The sequence below is a fragment of the Microtus pennsylvanicus genome, chromosome 7 (assembly GCF_037038515.1).
Source record: "Microtus pennsylvanicus isolate mMicPen1 chromosome 7, mMicPen1.hap1, whole genome shotgun sequence".
NCBI lineage: Eukaryota > Metazoa > Chordata > Mammalia > Rodentia > Cricetidae > Microtus > Microtus pennsylvanicus.
Window position 1 is genome coordinate 56,811,760 of NC_134585.1, and position 23,497 is coordinate 56,835,256.

Genomic DNA, 23,497 nt, shown 5'->3' on the forward strand with positions numbered 1-23,497 from the left:
CACTGCTCCTTCCCTTAGCTCAATCGTGGAGTGGACATGGACCAGTCTAGAAGCTTCCCATTTAGGGGGGCACTAGAGGAAGGCCTGAGCGCACTGGGAGGACACTGAAGAGTCCGTGGGACTGATACCATCTTTGAGACAAAGATAGAAGGCAAGGGATGGATCCTAGGGTTTGGATCTACTGAGAAGACCTTAGTGAGGGAGAAGAGCCCTTGTGATGGAAAATCAGTCCTTGTGTGTCCATGTCCTCCACCCTTGCTCTCTGAGGTGGGAAGGGAGTGGTCCACTGAGGTGTCTAGAGCTCCCTGCTGGCTGGAGACTTCAGGAAAACCTGTCAGTGCAGGGGAATTTGGAGGCAGAATCTTAAGAGTCAAGAGTGAATCAGAACTCTTGTCTCAATGTATGACCCAAGAGTCCCCATATCTCAGCACAGGTAGAAACTGACAGGTGGGAACAGGGAAGTTGGGGACTGAGACTGATGCAGAGAGCTGCCAGCCACGGACCTTCTGCATCCCCAACAAGGGCTGATCATAAACTATATGGAGATTAATGCATTTGAAGGTGACGGCACAGAACCTGGCATTAGTCTCCGTCAAAGCAAGCAAGCAAGCTCTGCTCCCTGCCCCTTCTCTACAGCCTCCCTCCCACCCAAGACGTGTGTAGGGATGTGTAAGCTCCCTTCGCCTACACAGCAGTCTGTCATAGGCACCCACCTGTTCCCTTGCTCACTCACCTCCATTCATGTGACACCCCCTCATCCACCCTCGGGAGCTTGCTCAGTCACACACAGGCTGTCACACATCACACATCCCCAGCCCCCACCCTACCTCCATTCACATTCCAACCTCCTTGTTCTTGATCCCTTTCACACCCACCATGAATGAATGAATGAATGAATGAATGTGGGCCTCCCTTCATTAACCCCAAACATTCATTCACACAGGAATCTGAGCATCTCCACTGCTCCCTAGACCCAGTTGGGGCTGAGGCAGATGCTTCTACTGTTAATTGTCGTTAATTTTCAGATAAGGTCTCATGTATACCAGGTTAGCCTTAAACTCATTACGTAACTGAAGATGACTTACAAAGGAACTTGCTGGCTCCACTTTCTTAGTGTTGACATTACAGACTGCCAGGCTCGTGTCATGCTGTGGGTATGGAACCCACGGCTTTGTTTATACTAGGCAAGCTCTTTACCAGTCAAACTACATCTGCGGTCCTCTCCATCCTGAATATTCCTACCTCTCTTTTGCATGGGAACTGATGTTCTCCCACTACATATCTTTCTGGGTTTTATTAGTCATTGATACAGTTATTGGTTTTCATGCATTAAAAAAGAAAAAAAATCAACATATCTCACATGAACACCAAGGGTCTAGACTGTTGGAAGTTTATATAACACAACACCAGTTATAACTATGAAGCTTGACTGTGTCCTCAAGGCTTCAGAAGGGGAGCAATGGTTTGAACAAGGGCTTCCGTGTAAGTGGTTCATTGAGCCTGTAGATTTGGACACATGGGAAGAGAAGTGGGGAAACGAGGCAGGGAGGAGTCAGAGAGAGGCTGAATTAAGGAACAGGCTGCAGTCAGTGAAAGGAAACTGAGGCTCAGTGAAAGGAAACTGAGGTAATGTTTACCCCTGGGGATGTGGAATGTGAGAAGGCTGAGGTCCCACAGCTCTTGACAGAGAAGGGTCCCTGGGCGAGTCATTCCCCAGCATTCTTGGCCTGCCCCGCAGGAACAAGCTTGTTCTGCTATCAGATTGGAGGGTGCATCTGTGAGAGGTGCCAGGGACTATGACTGGTCCCTGCTAGAGCACAAGTCATTCACTCACTGACTCATTAATTCTCTCAGCCCAGGTTCCTCTTCAGGCCTGTGGATGAGGTGTGCTACCAGGGATCAGGGCTGAAGGAAATACAGTTCTTGCCAGGTCCCCAGGTGAATGGGAGTGACAGGCAGGCAAACATAATTACACGGTAAAGTCTATCATGGATGTGTTAACGCAGAGGCATAATATGGTCTTCCAACAAGGAAGCATCTCTGGCCTAACAGCCAACTGCCAATAAGGACCACTTGTCTCACACAGGAAACTTTCAAACAGCCCTAAGGGGCTCCTGCTGCTCTTAGAAGCCCAAGCCAGAGACACTACTTTGCCCTCCTGGCTGATGTTCAGAAGGTGGATCCATCCTGTCCCTGTGGTTTGTGTGGGGAGAGCATAGGGAGAGTTGTTGGTTTCCATAGTATGTGTTCCTGCAGCTGCCTAGAGAGAACCTCTAGGGACTGCCATCCTCTCCCAGGGACATTCCTCTGTTCCGCCCCATCCTCCTTCCCCTCTTCCTCGTCTTCCTTTCCCTTCCTCCTGTGCTGACTCCAGCATCCTCTGCCAAAGGCTGAACTTCCCGCTTCCTACAGGAGCTCTCTCCATCTCTAAAACACACAGACCTATTCCCCTCTGTGCTGGAAGTGTTGCCAGAGTTAGTCAGGGTCTGAGTGTGGATCCTGACATCCACGGCTCATCCAGCCATCCCCAACAGGACAGTTAAAAAGACAAGGTGCAGTGAAAAGTAGAGAAGGAGGATCTAGTCAGTGTGGCCACTTTAGGAGAAGAACAACATGGCTCCCAAATCTATCTCCTGAGGTCTAGCTGTAACTAGAATACAGAGGCATGCAGAGGGGAGTAGTCCTAGTCAAGACGCTGGCCTCTGGTCATGCCTCAGCTGCAGCCTCTTCTGATAGATTGTCAGAACTGTGAAACCTCTTCCTCTCCTGGGGGTGAGCGCCCCCTGTGCTCACCTCAGCCTCATGGTTTCTGGGGCTCCACCTGTGCTCACTTCAGCCTCATGGTTTCTGGGGCTCCACCTGTGCTCACCCCAGTCTCATGGTTTCTGGGGCTCCCCCTGTGCTCACCCCAGTCTCCTGGTTTTTGGGGCTCCCATTGTGCTCACCCAGTCTCATGGTTTCTGGGGCTCCCCCTGTGCTCACCTCAGCCTTTCCTGGAACTCCTGGAAAACTGCAATTTCTTAGTGTCCATTGTCTCAATAATCTGATAGCAGGAGGGAGGGAAGAAGGGAGGGAGGGAGGATGGGAGGGAGGGAGGGAGGGAGGGAGGGAGGGAGGGAGGGAGGGAAGGAGGGAGGGAGGAAGGGCACAGTGTCTGTTTAGAAGATGTTCAGCTCCTGCCAGAAGGGTTACAGAAGGTCCCTTCCTGGGTGAGCAGGGCCAGCCAGGAAGAGTGCTTGGGAAACCAGTTCCCAGGTGGAACTCAATCTTCTTACCCTGAAATGGAGGCCTGGCCTCTAGCTTCTGAAGCCTGTGTTCCTAGCTCAGCTGGAAGGAGGTTGGTTTCTTCTCCCACTGTAGACACACAGCCTCCCAGACTCCTGTGCTTGATCAGGGTGATGTATGGGGCACAGTGGATCTTGAACAGGGACATCTAGGGAAAAGGGAGGCACAGGCTGTTGCCTCCCTACAGGTGGCAGGCTGCAGCCCCTCCCACTCTCGTACCTGGAGCACCCTGGAGGGGGCTTATTCCTTTTTACCTGAAGCAGGAGACAAAGTATCTCAATTGATTTACAGGCTTCAGGGGCGGGTGGGGGTTCAGGCTGGTTGCTAAGATATCTTTTAAATGGAAATCAGGGTGGAGAGACAGCACATATATCTAGCCAGCCATCTGCTAAATGTTGCTGCTTCTGTTGGAAGCAGCTCCTGGTGGTTCAGACACAGAGGCTGGGGGGGGGGGGCTGCAAAGGAAGGAGGGTCTAAGAGGGAGAATGTCTGGGTCTTAGGACTAACAAAGGAAGTTTCCTCTTCTGCCCCCAGTCTGCTGCTCTCTGCTCCCCACTTTACTCCCTCCCCATTGTTTTAAGAATAAAAATCCCACCTGCAGGAGCTGGAGAGATGGCTCAGCAAGTAAGAGCCCTTACTGCTCTTCCACAGAATCCAGAACTCCATTCCTAGCGCTCACATCCCACGGCCCACAATCACCTTAACTCCAACTCCAGGGTATCTGCACTCTTGTGCCTATATCCATTTATAACACACACACACACACACACACACACACACTGAAAAATAATTAAAAAAAATCTCTAGAGGCACTGATAATAAACTAACAGGCTAGCTTCACAATTCTGTATTTATTGCCAGTATATCTCTATGTGTACACATCTGTGTGTGCTTGTGCATGTATGCATGTGTATATGCATATGTGTGTATGGCCACTGGCATCAGGGGGCCTTTCTGAGAACCCCACCTTTCCTTCCAAGCCTCTCTTCGAGCAGAAAGCACAAGCGCTCAAATGTAGTGAACAGCTGGGTTATCTCCAGTTCCTAAGCAATCCATAGCAAAAGCTGCAAATTCTGGCTACACCCAGGCGCATGGTTGCCTCAGGAGGGGCCTCCTTTGCTTGGAGTATGGCCTGGAGCCAGGCAATCCTGAGTAAGTAGTAATTCTTTCCACAGTGGGGAAGAGTGTTCAGTTGGGTCTTTGTCTCTCGTTGTCCAGTAGTTTAAACGTGGATCACAGAGCCACAAGGTAATGGCGAGGCAGGCTACTCACTGAGCAAGGCTGCTCAGTTAGCGTGCTCTGCAAAAGCCCTATGGGGGCACCTCTTTCTCACCACACAACCTTACCATTGCCAGCTGTGACCTTGCAGAATTGTGAGTACCACGTGCAGAAGTCCAGTGGCAGAAGAGGCGGCACCATTTCACCCTTGAAGAGCGCCCAAGTCTAAGCTAACTTTAAAGCCCTGTGGGCTCAAAGAATATTTCCGTACTCTGCCCTCTCCTCCAAGGCTGCTCATATCTATGTGCTCCTCATGGACAGCGCCGCCTTCTCTGCCAGGCGCTGACTCCTCCACAGGCTGATTGTGACATTTGATAGTAGTTTCCCTTCCATAGCTTCTGCTCTCAGCCTGCCACTGTTGCCAAACCTGCCCGTTCGCTTTTCATGGCTCTCTCTCCCTGGGCAAGCCCTGGTCTCCTAGCTCTGGTCCCCTCTGTCACCCACACCACTCAGAAAAGCTTGAAGGTAGTCTGGCCAGTCTCTTCTCCCAGCCTTTGTTCAAATTCCTAATTCAAAGAGGAAGCACCTCCCCCATCTCATCTGCCTAAGTCAGGCAAATTTATCCATTTCCTTAAAACTCCCCCTCCAAAACTGGGGGTGAAGCAGCCTTTTGTTTGGCTGCTGGAGTAATGGGCTAAATGACAATTCTCAGAATACAATTTTAATTAAGATTCAATAGTCACTTGTCTGTCAGTAATCTTCTGTGCTGATTACTTAAAATATATTTACCCAGTTCTATTATGTCACCCATTTGAATTCATTAGACATTTGCTAATCTTCAACAAACTTATTTTTTAAATTGTGGTTTGCTTAGCATCATTCGGTAGGATGAAACTGTTTGAAGGATTGATTGGGTTTTTCTGGCTTCCGGATGCATAGCTCACTTCCCTTGCTTCCTTTACCATCTTAGTTGTGTGGCAGAAACAGGTGAAGAAAGTAAGGATGAAGGGACCCAAAAGCTATATAGGCAGACCGCTATCCATGCTCCACTGAGGTAGGCTGCAGACTCAGCCTCCCAGCACAGAACTGGCAGGGCTGACTGAGAGGGATCTGGAGGGCCAAGCAGAAGCTGATGTATGAGCAATGAGTAGGTAGACAGCCTTGGGACTGGCTCCAGGGTTCCTGACAAAGGCTGATCCTGAAGATTGCCTGCATCTTTGACCAGGCCTTGCCAAGTGTGGACCTGGAAGAACTCCTCTGAGCACTCAGAAAAGTAACAGGTAGAGAGAGTCCTCCTGTGATTGACAGCCAGAGATGTAGACCCCGGGTGGGACCTGGGGCAGGGTGACTGCTCTGCCTCTGCAGGGAGTTTGGTGAATAGGTACTGGCTGGGCTGCAGCTGCTCCCCAGGAGCCTGGAGCAGCCCTGTAAGGAGTCAGACATGTGGCAGATTCTACAGGGACAGTCGCAGTGAAGACGGTGAAAAGATGCGAAGTCCTCTGGGAAACTTCTGGAGGGACCAGCAAACCTGACTTCTGCTGGCCAGTACTCTTTACTTCCATCACTCACCTCTGCCACACAGTTAAGGAAGACGGGCCAAGCTAGATGCAAAGGGGGCCATGTGCTAATAAAATTTTATTTACAAAAACAGACAGCAGAGAGCAGTAGTTCACATGCTTGATCATTAGGGGAACCCTAATATGGAGGAGGATCATTTGGGAATCTACTGGTAAGTGTGAAGTACACACCAGATTTCAGTCTTTATACAAATAAAGAACGTCTCATAGATAGTCACATTGATGACATTGAGATGATAGTGTGGGTGCAATGTAATATGCTTCTAAAATGAACTTTCTCTAGTTTCTAAGAAGAGATTATGACTGGAAAGTCTAAAATTGCATTTGACACCTACTGAGTTTCTGTTGGACAGAGCTGGTCTCAGCACAGCGCCATCTACAGGTGCTTCTTGAAGGGTCTCGAAGGATTTGCCTTAACAGGCGCTAGAAAAAGAGTTGGAATCTACGTAACCAAACATATGATTAGAACATACATGGTATGTGTATATAGTATGTATTAGTCACGTCTCTGTTGCTATGAGAAATCACCATGAGCAAGGCAACACATAGAAGAGTTTATTTTGAGCGTATATTCCAGAGGGCTGGCTATCCCTGATGGCAGGGTGAAAGCTTGCCCACAGGGGCAGAAGCCGAGGGCTCACGTCTTGAACCACGAGCACAAATCAAGCAGTCAGCTCCAAATGATGCCTCCAGTGACATACTTCTTCCAACAAGGCCATACCTCCTATGCCTATAAACAACATCATCAATTGGGGACTAAGTGTTCAAATGCCTAAGACTATGGGGGACATCTCATTCAAACCATCAAGTGGTGTATATGTAAACCACCTGCTGGGAGCTTCCTCTGTGTCTGTGGTACTGAAACCAAGACCTATAAAATCCTACTTCCTTTAAATATTAATAACTTGTTCAAAAACAAAAACAAGGCTTGGGTAATGACTCTGTTGGTAAAGAGCTTGCTATATAAGCAGGAAGGACAACATTTAGACCCCCCCCCCCCAGCACCCATGTGAAGTCCAGGCAAATGTGTTCTTACACTCCCAGCTCTGGGAGGTGGATACCGATGACGATGAAGCTCACTGGTTAGCCCTGGGAGACACTGTTATAGAAAACAAGGTGGAGCACAATTGAGCAGGACACTTATTGTCGACCTATAGCCTCCACTCGAGAACACGGGTGCCTGAACACACTACGTGGGTGCCTGAACACACACACACGGGTGCCTGAACACACACACACGGGTGCCTGAACACACTACATGGGTGCCTGAACAAACACATGGTGCTTTCACACACACGAGTGCCAAACACACACATACATGGGCACTTGAACACACGAGTGCCTCCATACATGTATACGGGTGCCTACACTCACACACACACACACACACAGAGGAGTGCCTACACACACACCCCCCCCCCACACACACACGGGTGCCTGAACACACGCAAATGCACACACATGCACAAAGCAAACAAACAAACAAAAAACATTAGGCAGCACAAAATCAACCTTAAACCTAGCATCTTCCCCAGTGCAGAACATCCCAGTTCTTCTGAACGTGTTAACACGCACAGAGCGTTCACCCGGGTGAGCCAGTGGGCAGCACATCCTGGTTTATTGGCCTCTGAAGCCACTTTCCTGGAACCTAATTAGCACTTGGAGAAGCCAACTTGAGAAACTACAACCAGCACACAGGGGTTCTCACAGTCCAACCCAATGGCTTGGTTTTAGAACGCCACACAAAAGTACATAATTGTTACTGCAGGGGATAGGGTGAAAATTGTAGAATTGGGAGGGGAAAAAACCCCAGGAAATTCCTTTTTTCCTACCCTACATGTCCACTCAAGAAAAATACCTACTAATGCTCGACAATGAGAAAGGCTCTGAGCACCCTGAGATGAGAGAGTATGCCCACAGAGGAAGAGTGCATGTGTGTGCATGAGTGTGCATGAATGTGCCTGTGTGCGTGTGTGTGTGAGAGTGTGTGTGTGTGCATGAGTGTGTGTGAGTATGTGTGTGTGTGTGTGTGTGTGTGTGTGTGTGAGGGTGTCATGGGAACGGGATATCAGGAGAGGCCTCAATGAGAAGGTGACTTTTGAACAGTGATTCCAGTAGGTGGTGAGGAAGGCAATCATTCGCTTGTAACAGGCGCCTCTGAAGCCCATAGGACAGTATGGGAGGCAGAGTCCAGGGGGTGGACGAGCACCAGTCAAGTTCTCAAAAGCACATTCCTTTTCCATCTTCCCTTTCCTGAGCTCAAGAGCTAGCAGCTGAGTGATTTGTCCTTATTGAAGAACCATCAGAGCCAATTCCGCACCAACCCCGGCTGCTCTCAGGGTCTATTTTCTTCCTGGCTACTTCCTTCTCCTTAGGAACGCTAGTCACTTTCATCCATGCTTTCCCTGAACTAACTAACACTGTTCTTCATAAGACAACAGCAGCATGTACTTCATGGTTGAACACTGATAAGGTATTACCCATTTCAAACCCATCATCCATCTACCCATCCGTCCTTACATCCTCCCATCTACCTAGCCACCTACCCATCCACTCACCTTCCCATCTACCCGTCCGTCTCTCCACCCATCCACTCACTCCTCCACTAACCCATCCACCCACCTATCCATCTGCCTATCCATCCATCCACCTGGCCACCCATCCATCCACCCTCTTACGCATCTTCCCATCCGTCCTTCCCTCCATCCGTCCATTTTTTTATCTATAGACATATCTACCAAATCTATTCATTCAGCCACTTACCCATCCATCTCTCTTTCCTCCATCTGTCCACTTGCTTACCCAGTTAAAATCTAACAACTGTTAATCTGTCCACCAACCAACTCAAATTCCAGCTGAGGAAATAGGGTGTTCCATGTGTCTGGGCACTGTGTAAGGGATTTGGGACAAGGCAGTTCATAAAGCAGATGAAAGGTCTGCCATCATGGAACTCATGTGGCATGTGTTATATAGGAAACAATCCATAAACACAGAGACAGTGGATCAAGTCGTTAGGAGATGATAGCAGCTAAGGTGGAAAAGATAAAGTAGACATACATTAGAAGAGTTAAATGAAAAAGGATGAGTGTTTGCCTGGGCCCAGCCTGTCTCTGCTGTTCCCTGAGGCCGTGTGGCATTCCCTGGGGGGGGGGGGGGAGGAAGTTCTTGGTAAGGGAAATCACCTGCTGATCTTGACGCTGTGTCCCTCCTAGGTGCTGAGGCTGAGTGACCAGACCATGGAGACTCTGCTTGGTGGGCTGCTGGCTTTTGGCATGGCGTTTGCTGTGGTCGATGCCTGCCCCAAGTACTGTGTCTGCCAGAACCTGTCTGAGTCACTGGGGACGCTGTGTCCCTCCAAGGGGCTCCTCTTTGTGCCTCCTGACATTGACCGGAGGACAGTGGAGCTGCGCCTGGGTGGCAATTTCATCATCCACATTGGCCGCCAGGACTTTGCGAATATGACGGGATTGGTGGATCTGACCTTGTCCAGGAACACCATTAGCCACATCCAGCCCTTCTCCTTCCTGGACCTCGAGAGTCTCCGATCCTTGCACCTTGACAGCAACCGGCTGCCCAGCCTTGGGGAGGACACACTCCGGGGCCTGGTCAACCTGCAGCACCTTATCGTGAACAATAACCAGCTGGGTGGCATCGCTGACGATGCCTTTGAGGACTTCCTGCTGACATTAGAAGATCTGGACCTATCCTACAACAACCTCCACGGACTGCCCTGGGATTCTGTAAGGCGCATGGTCAACCTCCACCAGCTGAGCCTGGACCACAATCTGCTGGACCACATTGCCGAGGGTACCTTTGCAGACCTTCAGAAACTGGCCCGCCTGGACCTCACGTCCAATCGGCTGCAGAAGCTGCCCCCGGACCCCATCTTTGCTCGATCCCAGGCCTCCTTGCTGTCTGCCACGCCCTTTGCCCCACCCCTGTCCTTTAGTTTTGGGGGAAACCCACTGCACTGCAATTGTGAGCTTCTCTGGCTGCGGAGACTGGAGAGGGATGACGACCTGGAGACCTGTGGTTCCCCTGGAGGCCTCAAGGGGCGCTATTTTTGGCATATTCGTGAGGATGAGTTTGTGTGTGAGCCACCTCTCATCACGCAACACACACACAAGCTTCTGGTTCTGGAGGGTCAGGCAGCCACTCTCAAGTGCAAGGCCATTGGGGACCCTAGCCCCTTGATCCACTGGGTGGCCCCTGATGACCGCCTTGTGGGAAACTCCTCCAGGACTGCGGTATATGACAATGGCACCCTGGACATTCTTATTACCACCTCTCAGGACAGCGGAGCCTTCACCTGCATTGCAGCTAATGCTGCAGGAGAGGCCACGGCCACAGTGGAGGTCTCCATTGTCCAGCTCCCACACCTCAGCAACAGCACTAGCCGGATGGCACCCCCCAAGTCTCGCCTTTCAGACATCACAGGTTCCAGCAAGACCAGCCGGGGAGGGGGAGGCAGTGGGGGTGGGGAGCCTCCCAAAAGCACCCAGGAGAGGGCTGTTCTTGTGTCGGATGTGACCACCACATCTGCCTTGGTCAAGTGGTCCGTCAGCAAGTCAGCTCCCCGAGTGAAGATGTATCAGTTGCAGTACAACTGCTCCGATGACGAGGTACTGATTTACAGGTGAGCCAGTGGCCACAGTGTGGCCAGGTGGGACAGGAGCATGGTGGGGACGGGGTGGGTGCACCGTGTACACCTGCTTCCATTTTCCTTCTCTCCAGCCTGTGGGGGATCCTGGGTCACCTGTGCCTCTGATACAGGTAAGGGGCTCCCACCTGGATGGACTAGGTGACTATGTCTTGCAGACGGGAACAGGGGTGTGTTAATTATATTGCTAGACACTCTGAACGCTTTGCCAGGAGAGCAGGGCGAGAGCTGAGCCACTGAGAAGTCCAGTAGCTGAAGAATCTGTCTCCTAGCAAGTAGTTTATTCAAAGAAAATCAGTGTGTATGTGTGCGTGCGTGCATGCATGTGTGTGTTAGAGAGAGGTGTGGGGAGAGAGAGGGGGAAATGTGTTTGAGATTGATGGGGCTACCTCAAATCATTGAGAAGAACATAATACAGGCTGAGCTGGATCAAAACCTCCATAAATGCCCCATATGTTCAGTTTCTTACTTCCTTAAATTATGTTTTCCTCTGGCTTGGGTCCTTCCTCAGGTTACCTCTTTCCTCTAGAGATCTCTGCCATTTTTCTTTGCAGTCCTAGAGAGAAAAGAGCTCCTCTTGCTGTCCCAGTTCCGGTTCCCTGAAACTGGCTTATAGGGTCTGTCCAGGTCTTCCAGAGTCTCATCCTGTCTACCACCCCTCTGGACACCAACCTCCTTATGGAAAAAGCTTCAAGGATGCAGACTTTGTAAAGTGGCTGAGAAGGTCAAGGGTTATGCCTAGGCCTGGTAGAAAGGAAGGCTAACAATACAAGGGCAATAGAATTATATATCTCAGCCAGTCATATTGATGTGATGATAAATAAAATTGGTGTAACCTCAGCAATCTGGAGGCAAAGGCAGGAAGATCACAAGTCCTAGGCCAGCCTGGGCTACATGATGAGTTCCAGGCCAGTCAAAGCTTAATAACAAGACCCTGTCTCAAAAAAAAGCAAACAGCAACCAAAAAGCCAAAGACCAGAACCAGAACCTGAATGGATGATCTCAGAGGAACTCTTTCCCATACTGGCCTCACTTTCAGTGAGATGGAGGGATGTGACATGACCCTACTGCTCAGGGACTGTGTGGTGATCTATGAAATCCTGGTTCACTTTGCGTGCACACAGTGGAGCTTGGAACTTGAGATGGAGCCACAGCCTCATCTGATGACTCTAGAGACCACAGTCTAAGAACCTTGGGCCCATCACTGAGGACTCCAGGTTGACCAATTTCTAATGGGAACAGAGCTAGTTAGAAAGAAGTCAGTGTGTCCTTGAGGGCTATTGTACAATGGAAACCACAACAGAGCTGAGAACACCCTTACCTGGTGTGTGCACTTGTGTGTGTGTGTGTGTGTGGTGTTCCTACTAAATGGAATTCAGTCATTGTAGAACATCAGGTGAGGAATCTGTGGAGAAGGCAGTAAGATCTGCATCCCCCACCATGCAGCTCTACCAGCACCCTGTTTTATATCAGACCAGACTACGACTGGTCCATCTACGTCATCATTTCATCTTCATCCTTTCCACTCAGGACCTGAGCTGCTTGGCTGCTTTAGTTCCCATGGCACTAAAACTTCTTTTGTTGGCTTAATAGTTAGCCTTCAATCACTGGACTTTTCAGTGGCTTCTCATTTTTCAGTAATAAAAGTAACACTATGATGGATATTTTTTGTACCAAAATAAAAATACATTTGGTGAAATGCCAATGATTCTCTCAGCAGATTCTCCTCAGGGTTGAATTATTGGTTTAACAAGTCAGATACAACGGTGGCTTGCTGTATTTGAATATTTATCTCCTCTCATAGGTGGCCTGTGACAGTGTTCCTCTTGGTCACAGTTCTCCCAATCCTGAGTGTGCAATGCCTTCTTCCCTTTGTCAGTTGCTGAGGTGGAGCGCAGACCTTGTTTATTTACATCTCTTCCCTAGCTTGTGAGGCTGACCTTTGATGTTTGGAAAACAAGTGCATACTCTTCACACGTGGACTTGTCACATGGCTTTGACTTGGATAAAAAGTCTCCACCTGTGTGGCTAGCTTGGGCATGGGTCGATGGAAGACATGACTGAGCGGGTGCAGAGACAAAGCTGGGCATACAGGCGGCAGAATTGCCACATCACACTTAAAAGTTGTCCCCTCCTACCCTCACCAGGGTCTCATAAATACCCGGAGGGACACCAGGGTTTGGGGCTGAGCTCCTGTTTTTCCTCAAGAGAAAATTCAGATTTATTCTCTAGGCTGACTGGGAATCTGGAGAGTAAAAATAGAATGAAAGCGTCTAGTCAGGGGTGGTCGTGTGGGACTTCAATGCTAGTGCCTCGGGAGGCGGGTTCAGGCAGCTCTCTGGGAGCTGAAGGCCAGTCTGCTGTACGCAGTGAGGCCTAGGTCTGTCTAAGTGTCTTAGTCAGTGTTTTATTGAAGTGTAGAGACACCATGGCCATGGTAACTCTTCTAAGAGAAAGCATTTAATTGGGGCTGGCTTCCAGTTTCAGAGGGTTAGTCCATGATCAGCACTGTGGGCACAGAGGCTTGCAGGCAGACATGGCACTGGAGAAGGAGCTGAGAGTTCTCTAACCAGATTGGCAGAGAGCAGGAAGAGAAAGGGAGACTGGACCTGGCTTGAACTTTTGAAACCTCAAGCCCACCCCCAGTGACACACTTCCTCCAACAAGGTCTTATGTTCTCCAGAAGGTTACACCTCCTAACCCTTCTCAAGTAGTACCATGCCCTAATGACTAAGCTCTTAAATATATAAGCCTATGGGGGAATTCCTATACAAACCACCACACTAGGCTACTTAGCAAAACCCTGTTTCAAAAAACAAAAACAAATAAAACAAAACACACACAAAAATACTAGACTAAAAAATTTACAACTGCAGTGGTCAAGGGTAACCCCTTAAGACTGTTCATGAAGACTAAATGGGATACCATGAGAAAAATGCTTCACAAAGAATCTAAAGAGACAGATCTGTTAGTAAGGTGCTTGCTTCACAAAAAGGAGGACCTGAGTTCGGATCTCCAAAATTCATGTAAAAGCCATGCATCATGGCTCCTGTCTGTAACCCAGCACTAGGATTTGGAGCTAGAGTGATCCCTGGAGCGTGTGCTAAACAGCTCAGTCCTGTTGAGGAGCTCCAGGTTCTGTCTCTGTCTGTCTGTCTGTCTATCTATCTATCTATCTATCTATCTATCTATCTATCTATCTATTATCTATCTATCTATCTATCTATCTATCTATCTATCTATCTATTATCTATCTATCTATTATCTATCTATCTATCTATCTATCTATCTATCTTTTATCTATCTATCTATTATCTATCTATCTATCTATCTATCTATTATCTATCTATCTATCTATCTATCTATCTATCTATCTATCTTTTATCTATCTATCTATCTATCTATCTATTATCTATCTATCTATCTATCTATCTATCTATCTATCTATCTATTATCTATCTATCTATCTATCAAACATGTGAACAAGTTGCTTTCATTGGTTTCCTGCCATTGCCACCTGACCCACCAGAGGAAGTCCTAAGCAGAAGGACCATCCAATCTTAGACCTAAATCTCCAGACCATGAACCCCTGGAAACCCATTTTCTTTAGAGCACTATTCTCTTTAGGTGTTTCTTCACTACCACAGGAAGCTGCAGTGATATGCTATAATGTGAATCCCAGCTCCTGCCTACAGTGGGTGTACTGAAGTCTATAGTAACCGAGAAAGATCCCAAGAGAGACCCTGAACTTTTTGAAAAAAATGCATCTTCCCCCTGAAAAGGAAGAAACAGCAGTGGGTTACAGGGTGACTCTGCTGTGTTCATGTCTCAACAAAAACAGACTCAAGGCAGTGTCGGGAGACCTGTACTAGAAACATCAACGAGGATCACGCACAGCGCAGTCTCCAGAAAGCATCTACCTGTCACCTGTCCATCATTAATCTACCTGTTATCTACCGTCGAGAGAGAGATAACATGTACTGTCTGTTATTATCTACCAACCCACCTATCATCTATCATTGTCTGCCTACAGTTATCCATCATTGTCTATCTGCCTATCATCGGTCTTGATGATGTATCTGTTACAAGGAGTGCATTATAATTACAGCCACACAAATCCAAGGTGAGGGGACTGGGCTTGCTTGGAATTAAAGTTGTTGCTCACAAAGACATTGTAGCCATATAATGACAGGGTGTTAGCAGACTCCATATCTCTCTGCTGTGTCAGAGAAACACTGCTCAGGCTAGGAGAGGTTGTGATTCTATGGAGCTAGTCGGGCTGGCCAGAGCACAGCTGTACTATGCTCAATCCAGGATGGCTCAGCATAGAAATGAGATTCCAGAAGCTTGCATGAGATAAGGTGAAATTGACCCTGAAGATGAAAGGACTTCCAAAGAAATTCCAGCTCCTCTGATCTATTTAAAGAATTTTTGAGTAGAAGAGAGGAGTATACACAGGTACACATATAATCATATGTGCACACACACTCCCACACAGAGGTAGCACACATACACAGCTACACATGCAAGCATATACTCACACACACTCCCACACAGAGAGAGCACACATACACAGGTACACATATAATCATATGTGCACACACACTCCCACACAGAGGTAGCACACATACACAGGTACACATATAATCATATGTGCACACACACTCCCACACAGAGGTAGCACACATACACAGGTACACATATAATCATATGTGCACACACTCCCACACACAGAGAGAGCACACATACACAGGTACACATATAATCATATGTGCACACACACTACCACACAGAGAGAGAACACATACACAGGTACACATATAATCATATGTGCACACACACTCCCACACAGAGAGAGCACATATTCACAGGTACATATGTAAACGTATGCACACACACTCCCACACAGAGAGAGCACACATACATAGGTACACATGTAAGCATATGCACACACACTCCCACACAGAGAGAGCACACATACACAGCTACACATGCAAGCATATACTCACACACACTCCCACACAGAGAGAGCACACATACATAGGTACACATGTAAGTGTATGCACACACACTCGCACACAGAGAGAGCACACATACACAGCTACACATATAATCATATGTGCACACACACTCCCACACAGAGAGCACACATACATAGGTACACATGTAAGCATATGTCCCCACACTCCCACACAGAGAGCACATACATAGGTACACATGTAAGTGTATGCACACACACTCCCTCACAGAGAGAAGCAGGTACTAGCCTATCACAAGAGTAAAATCCCACCAGCTCTACCCTGCACTCACGGCCTCCCTGGCTGTGGAGGAGCCGGCTTTGCCTCTCTTTTCTCCTCCAGCATCTGTAGTCACTTCCCCACCATGGTCACTATTAAGTCCAATCCATACAGGCTGCAGATTCCAGACTTGATCAATAGAAGGAAAATAGGCCTTAGAGCCGCCCTGTAGCAGCCTTACCACCAGCCACCATGATCTTCTAGGGCTCCAGGAGGACACAGCTAAGTCACTCCCAGGGATGCTGGAGAGGCAGGAGTAGGGATTCCTGACTAAGGGGACACCATCGTCACAGCCTGTGTCTCTTCTTAAGCAGGACAGCATGGCTTCCATTGCCTGGATTTACTGTGCAGGGCCCTGTGGCCTGATGTTAGCCCCTCTCTGGCATCTCTGCTACAGAGCCTGAGATCAGAGCTACTGAGCATGGTGGAGGCTCAGAGCATCTAGCCTCACCTGGGCCCATGTCACTCACAGGTACCCAAAGGCTCCCCAAGGTTCCACCAAACCCCAAGGTCGCTGTGAGCAATGTCTAATGCATGAGGTGGAAGGCCACATTCCAGAATTAATGCGAAGATCAGGCTAGTCCTGGGTGACCAAGGAAAACTTCTGTCACATAAGTGCCTTTGTTATTAGATGCTGTTGATGCCTCCCAGGTGCTTCTCTCCACAGATGCACAGCCAAGCCCTGGAGGCAGGCCTGGGACACTCTGGGCTCCTTCAGTCCTCAAGTGGTATCTGGCTTGCTTCCTGTGTGACTGAGAAAGATTGACAGTTACATGTCTCATTACCAGGGCCATACCTTTCAGGAAAAGAATAACATCAATGCCCCCCCAGGGCGGAGCAGCCCCTCCCCACCAGGAAAGAGCGACACCCCATCTCAGCTAAGCCTCATCTCTGGTATGACATGGAAAAGTTAAGAGCCCTGCATGTTATTGTCGGCCCAAGCGACATTCACAAACACTGCCCCTAAGAGCTGTCAGGAGCTTCTATTAGCAGATGAGATGCTGGGACAGTCCCCAGGGGAGCCAGGGAGCAGCTAACTTGCTACCTAAAGCTCAGAGGGATCAGCCAGTCTCCAGGCTTGCCTGTGCGTGATGTGGCCAGCATCTCAACGCCGGGAAAAGAGGTTCCTTGAAGGTGGGTTGGGGGACAACCACAGAAGCCCTTCCTGCTCTATGAGTTCTAGGCCATCAGACACCACATCTGCAGACATTGGACTATGGAGCTGAGCTGCTCAGGGCTCAGGGCAGATCTGCTGTGTTGCTCAACTCACCAAAGTGATTTAAGGAAGGAAGCATTTATTCTTACTCACAGGTTGAAGACCCAGTCTATCGGGGTGGGGGAGGCAGCCGACTGGATTGTACCCACAGTCGGGAAGCCGAGAGAGATGGATGCTGGTGCTCCTCTTGCCCCCTTCTCCCTCTTATTAAGCCTAGGACCCCAGCCTACTGAAAGGTGCTGCCTACATTTAATGTAGATCTTCCTGTAGCTTCTTCAGTTAGACCAATCCAGAAATCCCCTCACAGGGGTTCTAGATCTTGTCAAGCTGACACTCAGTACTAACCTTGATGCCTATTATTGTTGCCCTGCTCCCCACCCAAGGAGAGGATACAAAGGCAAAGTCTACACCACCAGGGTCCTGTCTGGCCATCTCTCAGGGAGCTCTGCTCTCATGACTTTGGCAACAAGGGCAGATCTGTTCCCTGAAGGGAGAGGGACATGTGAGGTGCAGGGTCCTCTACCTGTGTCCCTAGGCAGGCTGGCCTCCCCTAAAGGGGTGGCTGGACACCCACAAGTGGGAGAACAGAAGTCTGTGACACTGGAAGCTGGAGAGGTACGGAGAGTGTTGCTGGGAGAGGTCGCATCCAAGTCAGCCTTCCTGGGGTTTCTTCCTACTGAACCAGAGTATCAGCAAGTAGAAGGGATAGGAATGGTAACTGCGGGCCTCAGCTCCACTCACCCCAGCCCCCACTCTGCGGGCCATCTTATTAATGCCCCCATAAGTCTGGGGCATGGCCAGGCATTCACTGCTGCCCATTTTGGGGATGGCCTAGGGACTTTTCTGCTCAGAGTCACTTCTCCACAATTTCAAGTGCCGGAAATGTTGGCATAAAGAGGGAACATGGGTGCCAACTGTGCCTTGGTTCTACCCCAAAATAGCCACCCGGGGCCACTTAGCAGAAAACATGGGCAGGATGCTGCTCTCTAAAATCCAAAGTGTATCAAGCGGTTATAATAGCAAAGAGAGCAAGTGAGCAGAGGCCTCCCCACAGCAGCAGAAGAAATGGATGGACAGGGGACTCACCCATACACCCCTTATTTAAGAGAAGTCCAGAAGAAAGGTTCTGCCTTTCTGAGTGGCCTAGTCACCAAGGACCACGTCCCCTTCTATCATTCTCTGCTACCATTCTCAGCTCAGGTTTTTCCTTTAAGGTCACTTCCTGGACAAAAATGTTTGCAGGGGTGCATGCTGCCACACCTCCTTCTTAGGAAAAACAGAAAGCAAGATAAAGAGAGCAAAGTGTGAGATTTGCCTGTAGGCCCAACCATTAATGTCCACCTACATTGTATGGATGCACATCTGCAAAGCTGGGTGCTGTGCACCTTCCAAAATATAGAGAAGATGAGGGGTGACTAGCTCTCCCGAAGCCTCTGACTTTTACCAAGACTCATTTACTAATCCTGTGGCCAAAAGCAAAGCATGTGACTGCCCTCAGTCTTACTCGGTTCCTCTGTAAAACGGGAATAGATTCTTTCCCCTTGTGTTTTTTAATCTGGGGTGGAGGAGGAATTAAATCAAGAGTTCGAATGAGAATCCTCCATCATCAACAAAGAAGTATTGAGACCAGGACATACTAGAGCAAGAAATACCAAGACCAGTGAGTACTGGAACCAGAAGGTACTGAAACCAGTGACTATCAAGATCAAGGAGTAGTACTAGGACCAAGGAGTACCAGGACAAAAAATACCAGGACCAAGAAATACTGGAACCAGGAAGTATTGAGACAAAGAAGTACTGGGACTAGAGAGTACTGGGGCCAAGGAGTACTAAAAACCAGGAAGTACTAAAGTCAAGAAGACTAGAGAGCGCCTCTTTTGAAGAGCCCGCCCGACTTCTCTTCTCGTCTGTTTGCCAGGCTAACTCTTGTGTCTCCACTTTTCTAGACCAAGACAGCTATACAAGGGAAAACTGATTTGATGAGGGATCGGGGAATAAGGTATATGTTTGCCTGGTCAAATATGTTTTCCTGAAACCAATTTCTCTGCTTATCATCCCCCATACTCTAGAAGAACTTCTGGGTTAGGGTTAGGATGAGGTCGGATGGGGACATCGCTGTAGTTTGGAGTGACTCTGCTTGAATCTCTCCAGAAAGGCATCCTCTACCCCCAGTAAGAGTATCTCAGAGAACGGGTCCTATGGTACCCATGCATGTTTAACTCTATGAAGGTGGTTAAGCCTGGAGGAGCATTAGGGACTTCGGGACAGTGCTGGTAGCTTCAACCATCAAAGCCGTAGCAAACACCAAATACTTCCTGATGGCTAGCCTTTCCCAGGTGTTCACAGGCCCTGACTTCTTTGAGACAGCTGGCACATGCAGCAGTCAGGGAAGCACGGGGTCCAGGCATGTAGCCCTCTGCCTGAGGTCCTCTAACACTCTGAGTCCACCCTCGGCCCACCTCAGGACCCCTTGGTTGCTGAGCCATCCGCCACCATCTACAGAGTTGGGGCAGGCTGGCATCTGATGTCCTCGCCTCTAAGGCTGGGATCGCAGCATCATGTTATGATGTTATGATACCAGGACATCAGGGTCTATGGCCTACAGAACATTTGCAATCCACATCTTGGTGGTCCCCTATCTTCTGGAGAGAGAAGATGCCCAGAGCTTCTGGTCCAGTCTCATTCTACCATGGATTTCTCATCTCTGGCTCTGAGACCAGAAAGCAAACTCTCAAAAAGAGACAATATGAGGAGCTTGTGGAAAGAAAGAGACGATGCAGAGCAGCCTTCCTTATCTTATCCCCCACCCCCAACCCCGGCTAAGTGTGAGCAGCCAGCACAAGAATAGGGGCGGGGCTCTGCTCTCCACTCCATCCTTGTTGCTTGAGTTTTATTTATGTTTCTCTGATAAACTTACCTGGCAAAGGCAGCTACAAGAAAGAAAAGGTTTATTGTGATTACAATGTCAGGATACAGTTCCCCATTGCAGGGAAGTCAAGACAGCAAATAGTTACCTAATATCTAGTCACTACCGCTGGTTGCAACAAAATAGTAAAATCCTGGTCCTGAAGAAGCCTTCAGGTTTATGAGGAAGTAGGAAGGGAGGGAGAGAATTTAAAATATGGGGTCATGGATGTAGCTCAGTTGATAAGAGTACATGCCTAGCATGCGCAAAACTCAGGCTTCAACCTCCAGTATCACAAAAACTAAATGTGGAGGTGTATGCCTCTAATCCCAGCACTCAGGTGGTGGAGGCAGGAGGATTGGGAGTTCAAGATCACACTCAACTCTCTATTGAGTTCAGTCATTCTGGGCTACATAAGACTTTGTCTTAAAAATTAAAACAAATATTTTAGAAACTGGAGAGAGGCTCGGAGGCTAAAAGCAAGCACTAGCCTTTCCAGACTTAAGCTTGCTTCCCGACAGTCAAGCAAATCACAATGGTCTTTAACTCCAGTCACTGAGGATCTGCCGCCCTCTTTTGGTTTCCACAGGCACTGCTCTCACATGCACATATACATACAAGATACATTTTTTAAATATTATTTTAAATGTGTGCTGGGAAAAACAAAGCAAAATACAGCCTTGGGCCATTTCTTATGTGAGTGATCAGGGGTGACCTCTCAGGAGTGGCACTGGAGCAGAGATCTAAAGTGACAGAAATGGCCTGGCAGAGGGGGCAGTGCATACGAAGGCCTGGGTAGAACAACATGCCTGTCCTGCTGGAGAAGCAGCTAGGACTCCAAGGTATCTGGAACAGATTGGCAGGGAGGGAGTTGAGGTGGGGCAGGACACTCTCGCAGGACTTCGGAGGCCAAAGCAAGGCTTGAGCTTTATATTGCAGGAGGCAGGAGTCACTGGGGATGCTCTAATGATGGATGGTGGCTATAGTCTGCTGGGAGACGATGGATGGGATAGATTAGTTCTCAGGGACGAGGGACCTGCCATGTTCAGAGAACCCCTTTCCCTCAACATCCACATATATGCGAAGGCCACTGCTGTATGGTGTGGAAGTGAAGCGGATGCCTCCAGACAAGGCCATGCTGAGTCTCCTGGCAGATGCCTGGCTATGCCTGTCTGTGCTGGGAACCTTGTGGAGGCTCCTAAAATGTTCTCAGTGGGAACAAAGCACTATTGCTTCCCATTGTGTAGCTGAGCCTCCCTCTGCATTGCTGACCCAGCTCCTCTGCCTGTGTGTCCCCCTCCCCACTATTCTCTCCTTCAATTTCTTCTCACTCTGATGACAGATCTTTTTATAGGGTCTCAAGTAGCTTAGGCTGGTATCCAACTCTCTATGTGGCTAAGGACGACTTTCAAATTCTTGTTCTTCTGATTCTACCTCCCAAACGCTGGAATTAAAGGCACGTATGGCCACACCTGGGTTTTGTGGTGCTAGGGATGGACCCCCAGGGCCTCGTGTGTGATAAGCAACCACTCTGCTCACTGAGCCACATCCTCAGCAGCCCTGCTCATCATTATTTATGATACTGTTTAATTAGCTCATTAGGCAGGCCACAGCATCCTGACAGCCCTTCCCTTTCCCCAGAGGTCTGAAGGCCTTTGGGCTAGCATCTGGCTGTGATGACAGAGAGCCATTACAGGGTCTGAAGGTGGCCTGGGGTCAGGGGCTTGGTGACCTGTTCTATCTCGCAGGACATATGGACAGAGTGGGCTTTTCAGGTTCTGGGCATGGGGACAGGATCTGAAAGTTACAAGTTACGATGGTGATGAGGTGGCAGCTGTCCCTGAATGCCAGGGAGATATTTTTACCACCCATCAAAATGCCACCTCGTGCTCGCTGAGCCGATGCCAAGGCTTCTCCCAGTCTGCGCTCATCTCCTCCCCCGACTTCGACTGTTGCCAAGAAGGTCTGAGTGGAAAAGCTTGGAAAACTCCATGTGGGTGTGGCTGGGAGTCAGCAAGTCTCCCCCTCCAGAGGGGGACCGGGGAATTTTCCAGGCTGTGGGCTGTGGCTGAGACTCATCCTGCACTCCTCACCTTGCCTGTGAGAAACCTCCGAGGACCCCATCCCAAGCCACCAGATCAAAGGCCCAATGTTCTATGTTGGAGATGCATGGCTTTGCACCTGTAACGGGCAGAAGCCTGGGAGAGGCTGGGGTGGTTTTCTTTTGGAATGGACAGTAGAGGAAGCTGATGTTCTGGAGGGCATAGTGGGAGCCTTAGAAGCCACAGGAGGCAGAAAACATCATGAGAGGAGACAAGACAACCTCCAAGACCAGATGCCCTTCCTGGACATGTGGCCAAAGACTTGAGAGAACATAGGGTGGGGAGAAGGCAAAAGCCAAGGTCCTTGATTGATGCAGCCATCTTGAATTTGTTTCTTCTGACTTTAAAATGGGACTTGTTGCAAATTCTATAGCCTGGAAAAAAAACAGAGCAAGAATGAGGCAGTTAAAGATATCCGCCCCAGCCTTCTCCTTTCCCCCCACTATTCGCCCAGCCTTCTCCTCCCCCCAACTATCCTCCCCAGTCTTCTCTTTTACCTCCCACTATTCACCCCAGCCTTCTCTCTTACCCCCCACACTCACTATCCACCCCAGCTCCCCCCCCCCACTACTCCTATTGCCATGATTGTTCCTATATGAAGATGAATGCCCAGAGCCAGGCCTAAGGACAACTTCTCCTAGGGAGATCTGATGAGGTTTCTTGTGGAGGTTCCCAGATGCAGCACCCTAAAACTCACCTCTTAGTCTCTGATCTCCCAAGAAAGAGAATTTGAACCCAGGCCTGCCACACTCTACAGAGAGTGTCTGTACACTTCATTTCCCAGGACAAAGGAGATGGAAAGAACCGGCGGAGTGTCCTGTTGGCAGTGGGGTACAGATAACAAGCCTAAGTCAAGGCAATATCTCCATCACTTTCTCACTACCCCACTCCCCATCTCTTCCTCACGGGCACCCCCAAAATTATTGTCAGTGCCAGGGGAGATGCAGTGGGAAAGCAGGATGCACGGCCCCAGCTAACTCTCCTGCCATCCCCTCACTTCAGGGGAATTGCAGTTAGACAAGTGGAAGGACTTTCCAGGCAGAGTTAGTGTTATTAGAGGAACAGAGCTTTGAATTGAGGACAGAAGTGGCTTAGAGGCCCTGGAAGATCCATCAGAGTCAGGCAGATGCATGTCTTCTCCACGCCAAGGGAAAAGACGGTCAAGCCCTCAAGTGTTTTCATGCATAGCTTGAGTCACAGCTACACTGCGGCCGCTGGACACACTGAAGAAACCAGA

The 23,497-nt window shown here is 49.1% G+C and overlaps 1 protein-coding gene across 2 annotated transcripts in view; it reads left to right on the forward strand.

Annotated features, from left to right (window-relative positions):
• The window catches only part of Lrfn2 (leucine rich repeat and fibronectin type III domain containing 2), a 168,756-nt gene that overhangs the window by 133,078 nt on the left and 12,181 nt on the right, over nt 1–23,497 (forward strand). For both annotated transcript variants that reach the window (XM_075980952.1, XM_075980950.1), the window contains exon 2: nt 9,293–10,716. In XM_075980952.1, the coding sequence (XP_075837067.1) occupies nt 9,317–10,716 (1,400 nt within the window). In that variant the 5' untranslated portion in view covers nt 9,293–9,316. The remainder of the gene's footprint in view (nt 1–9,292; nt 10,717–23,497) is intronic.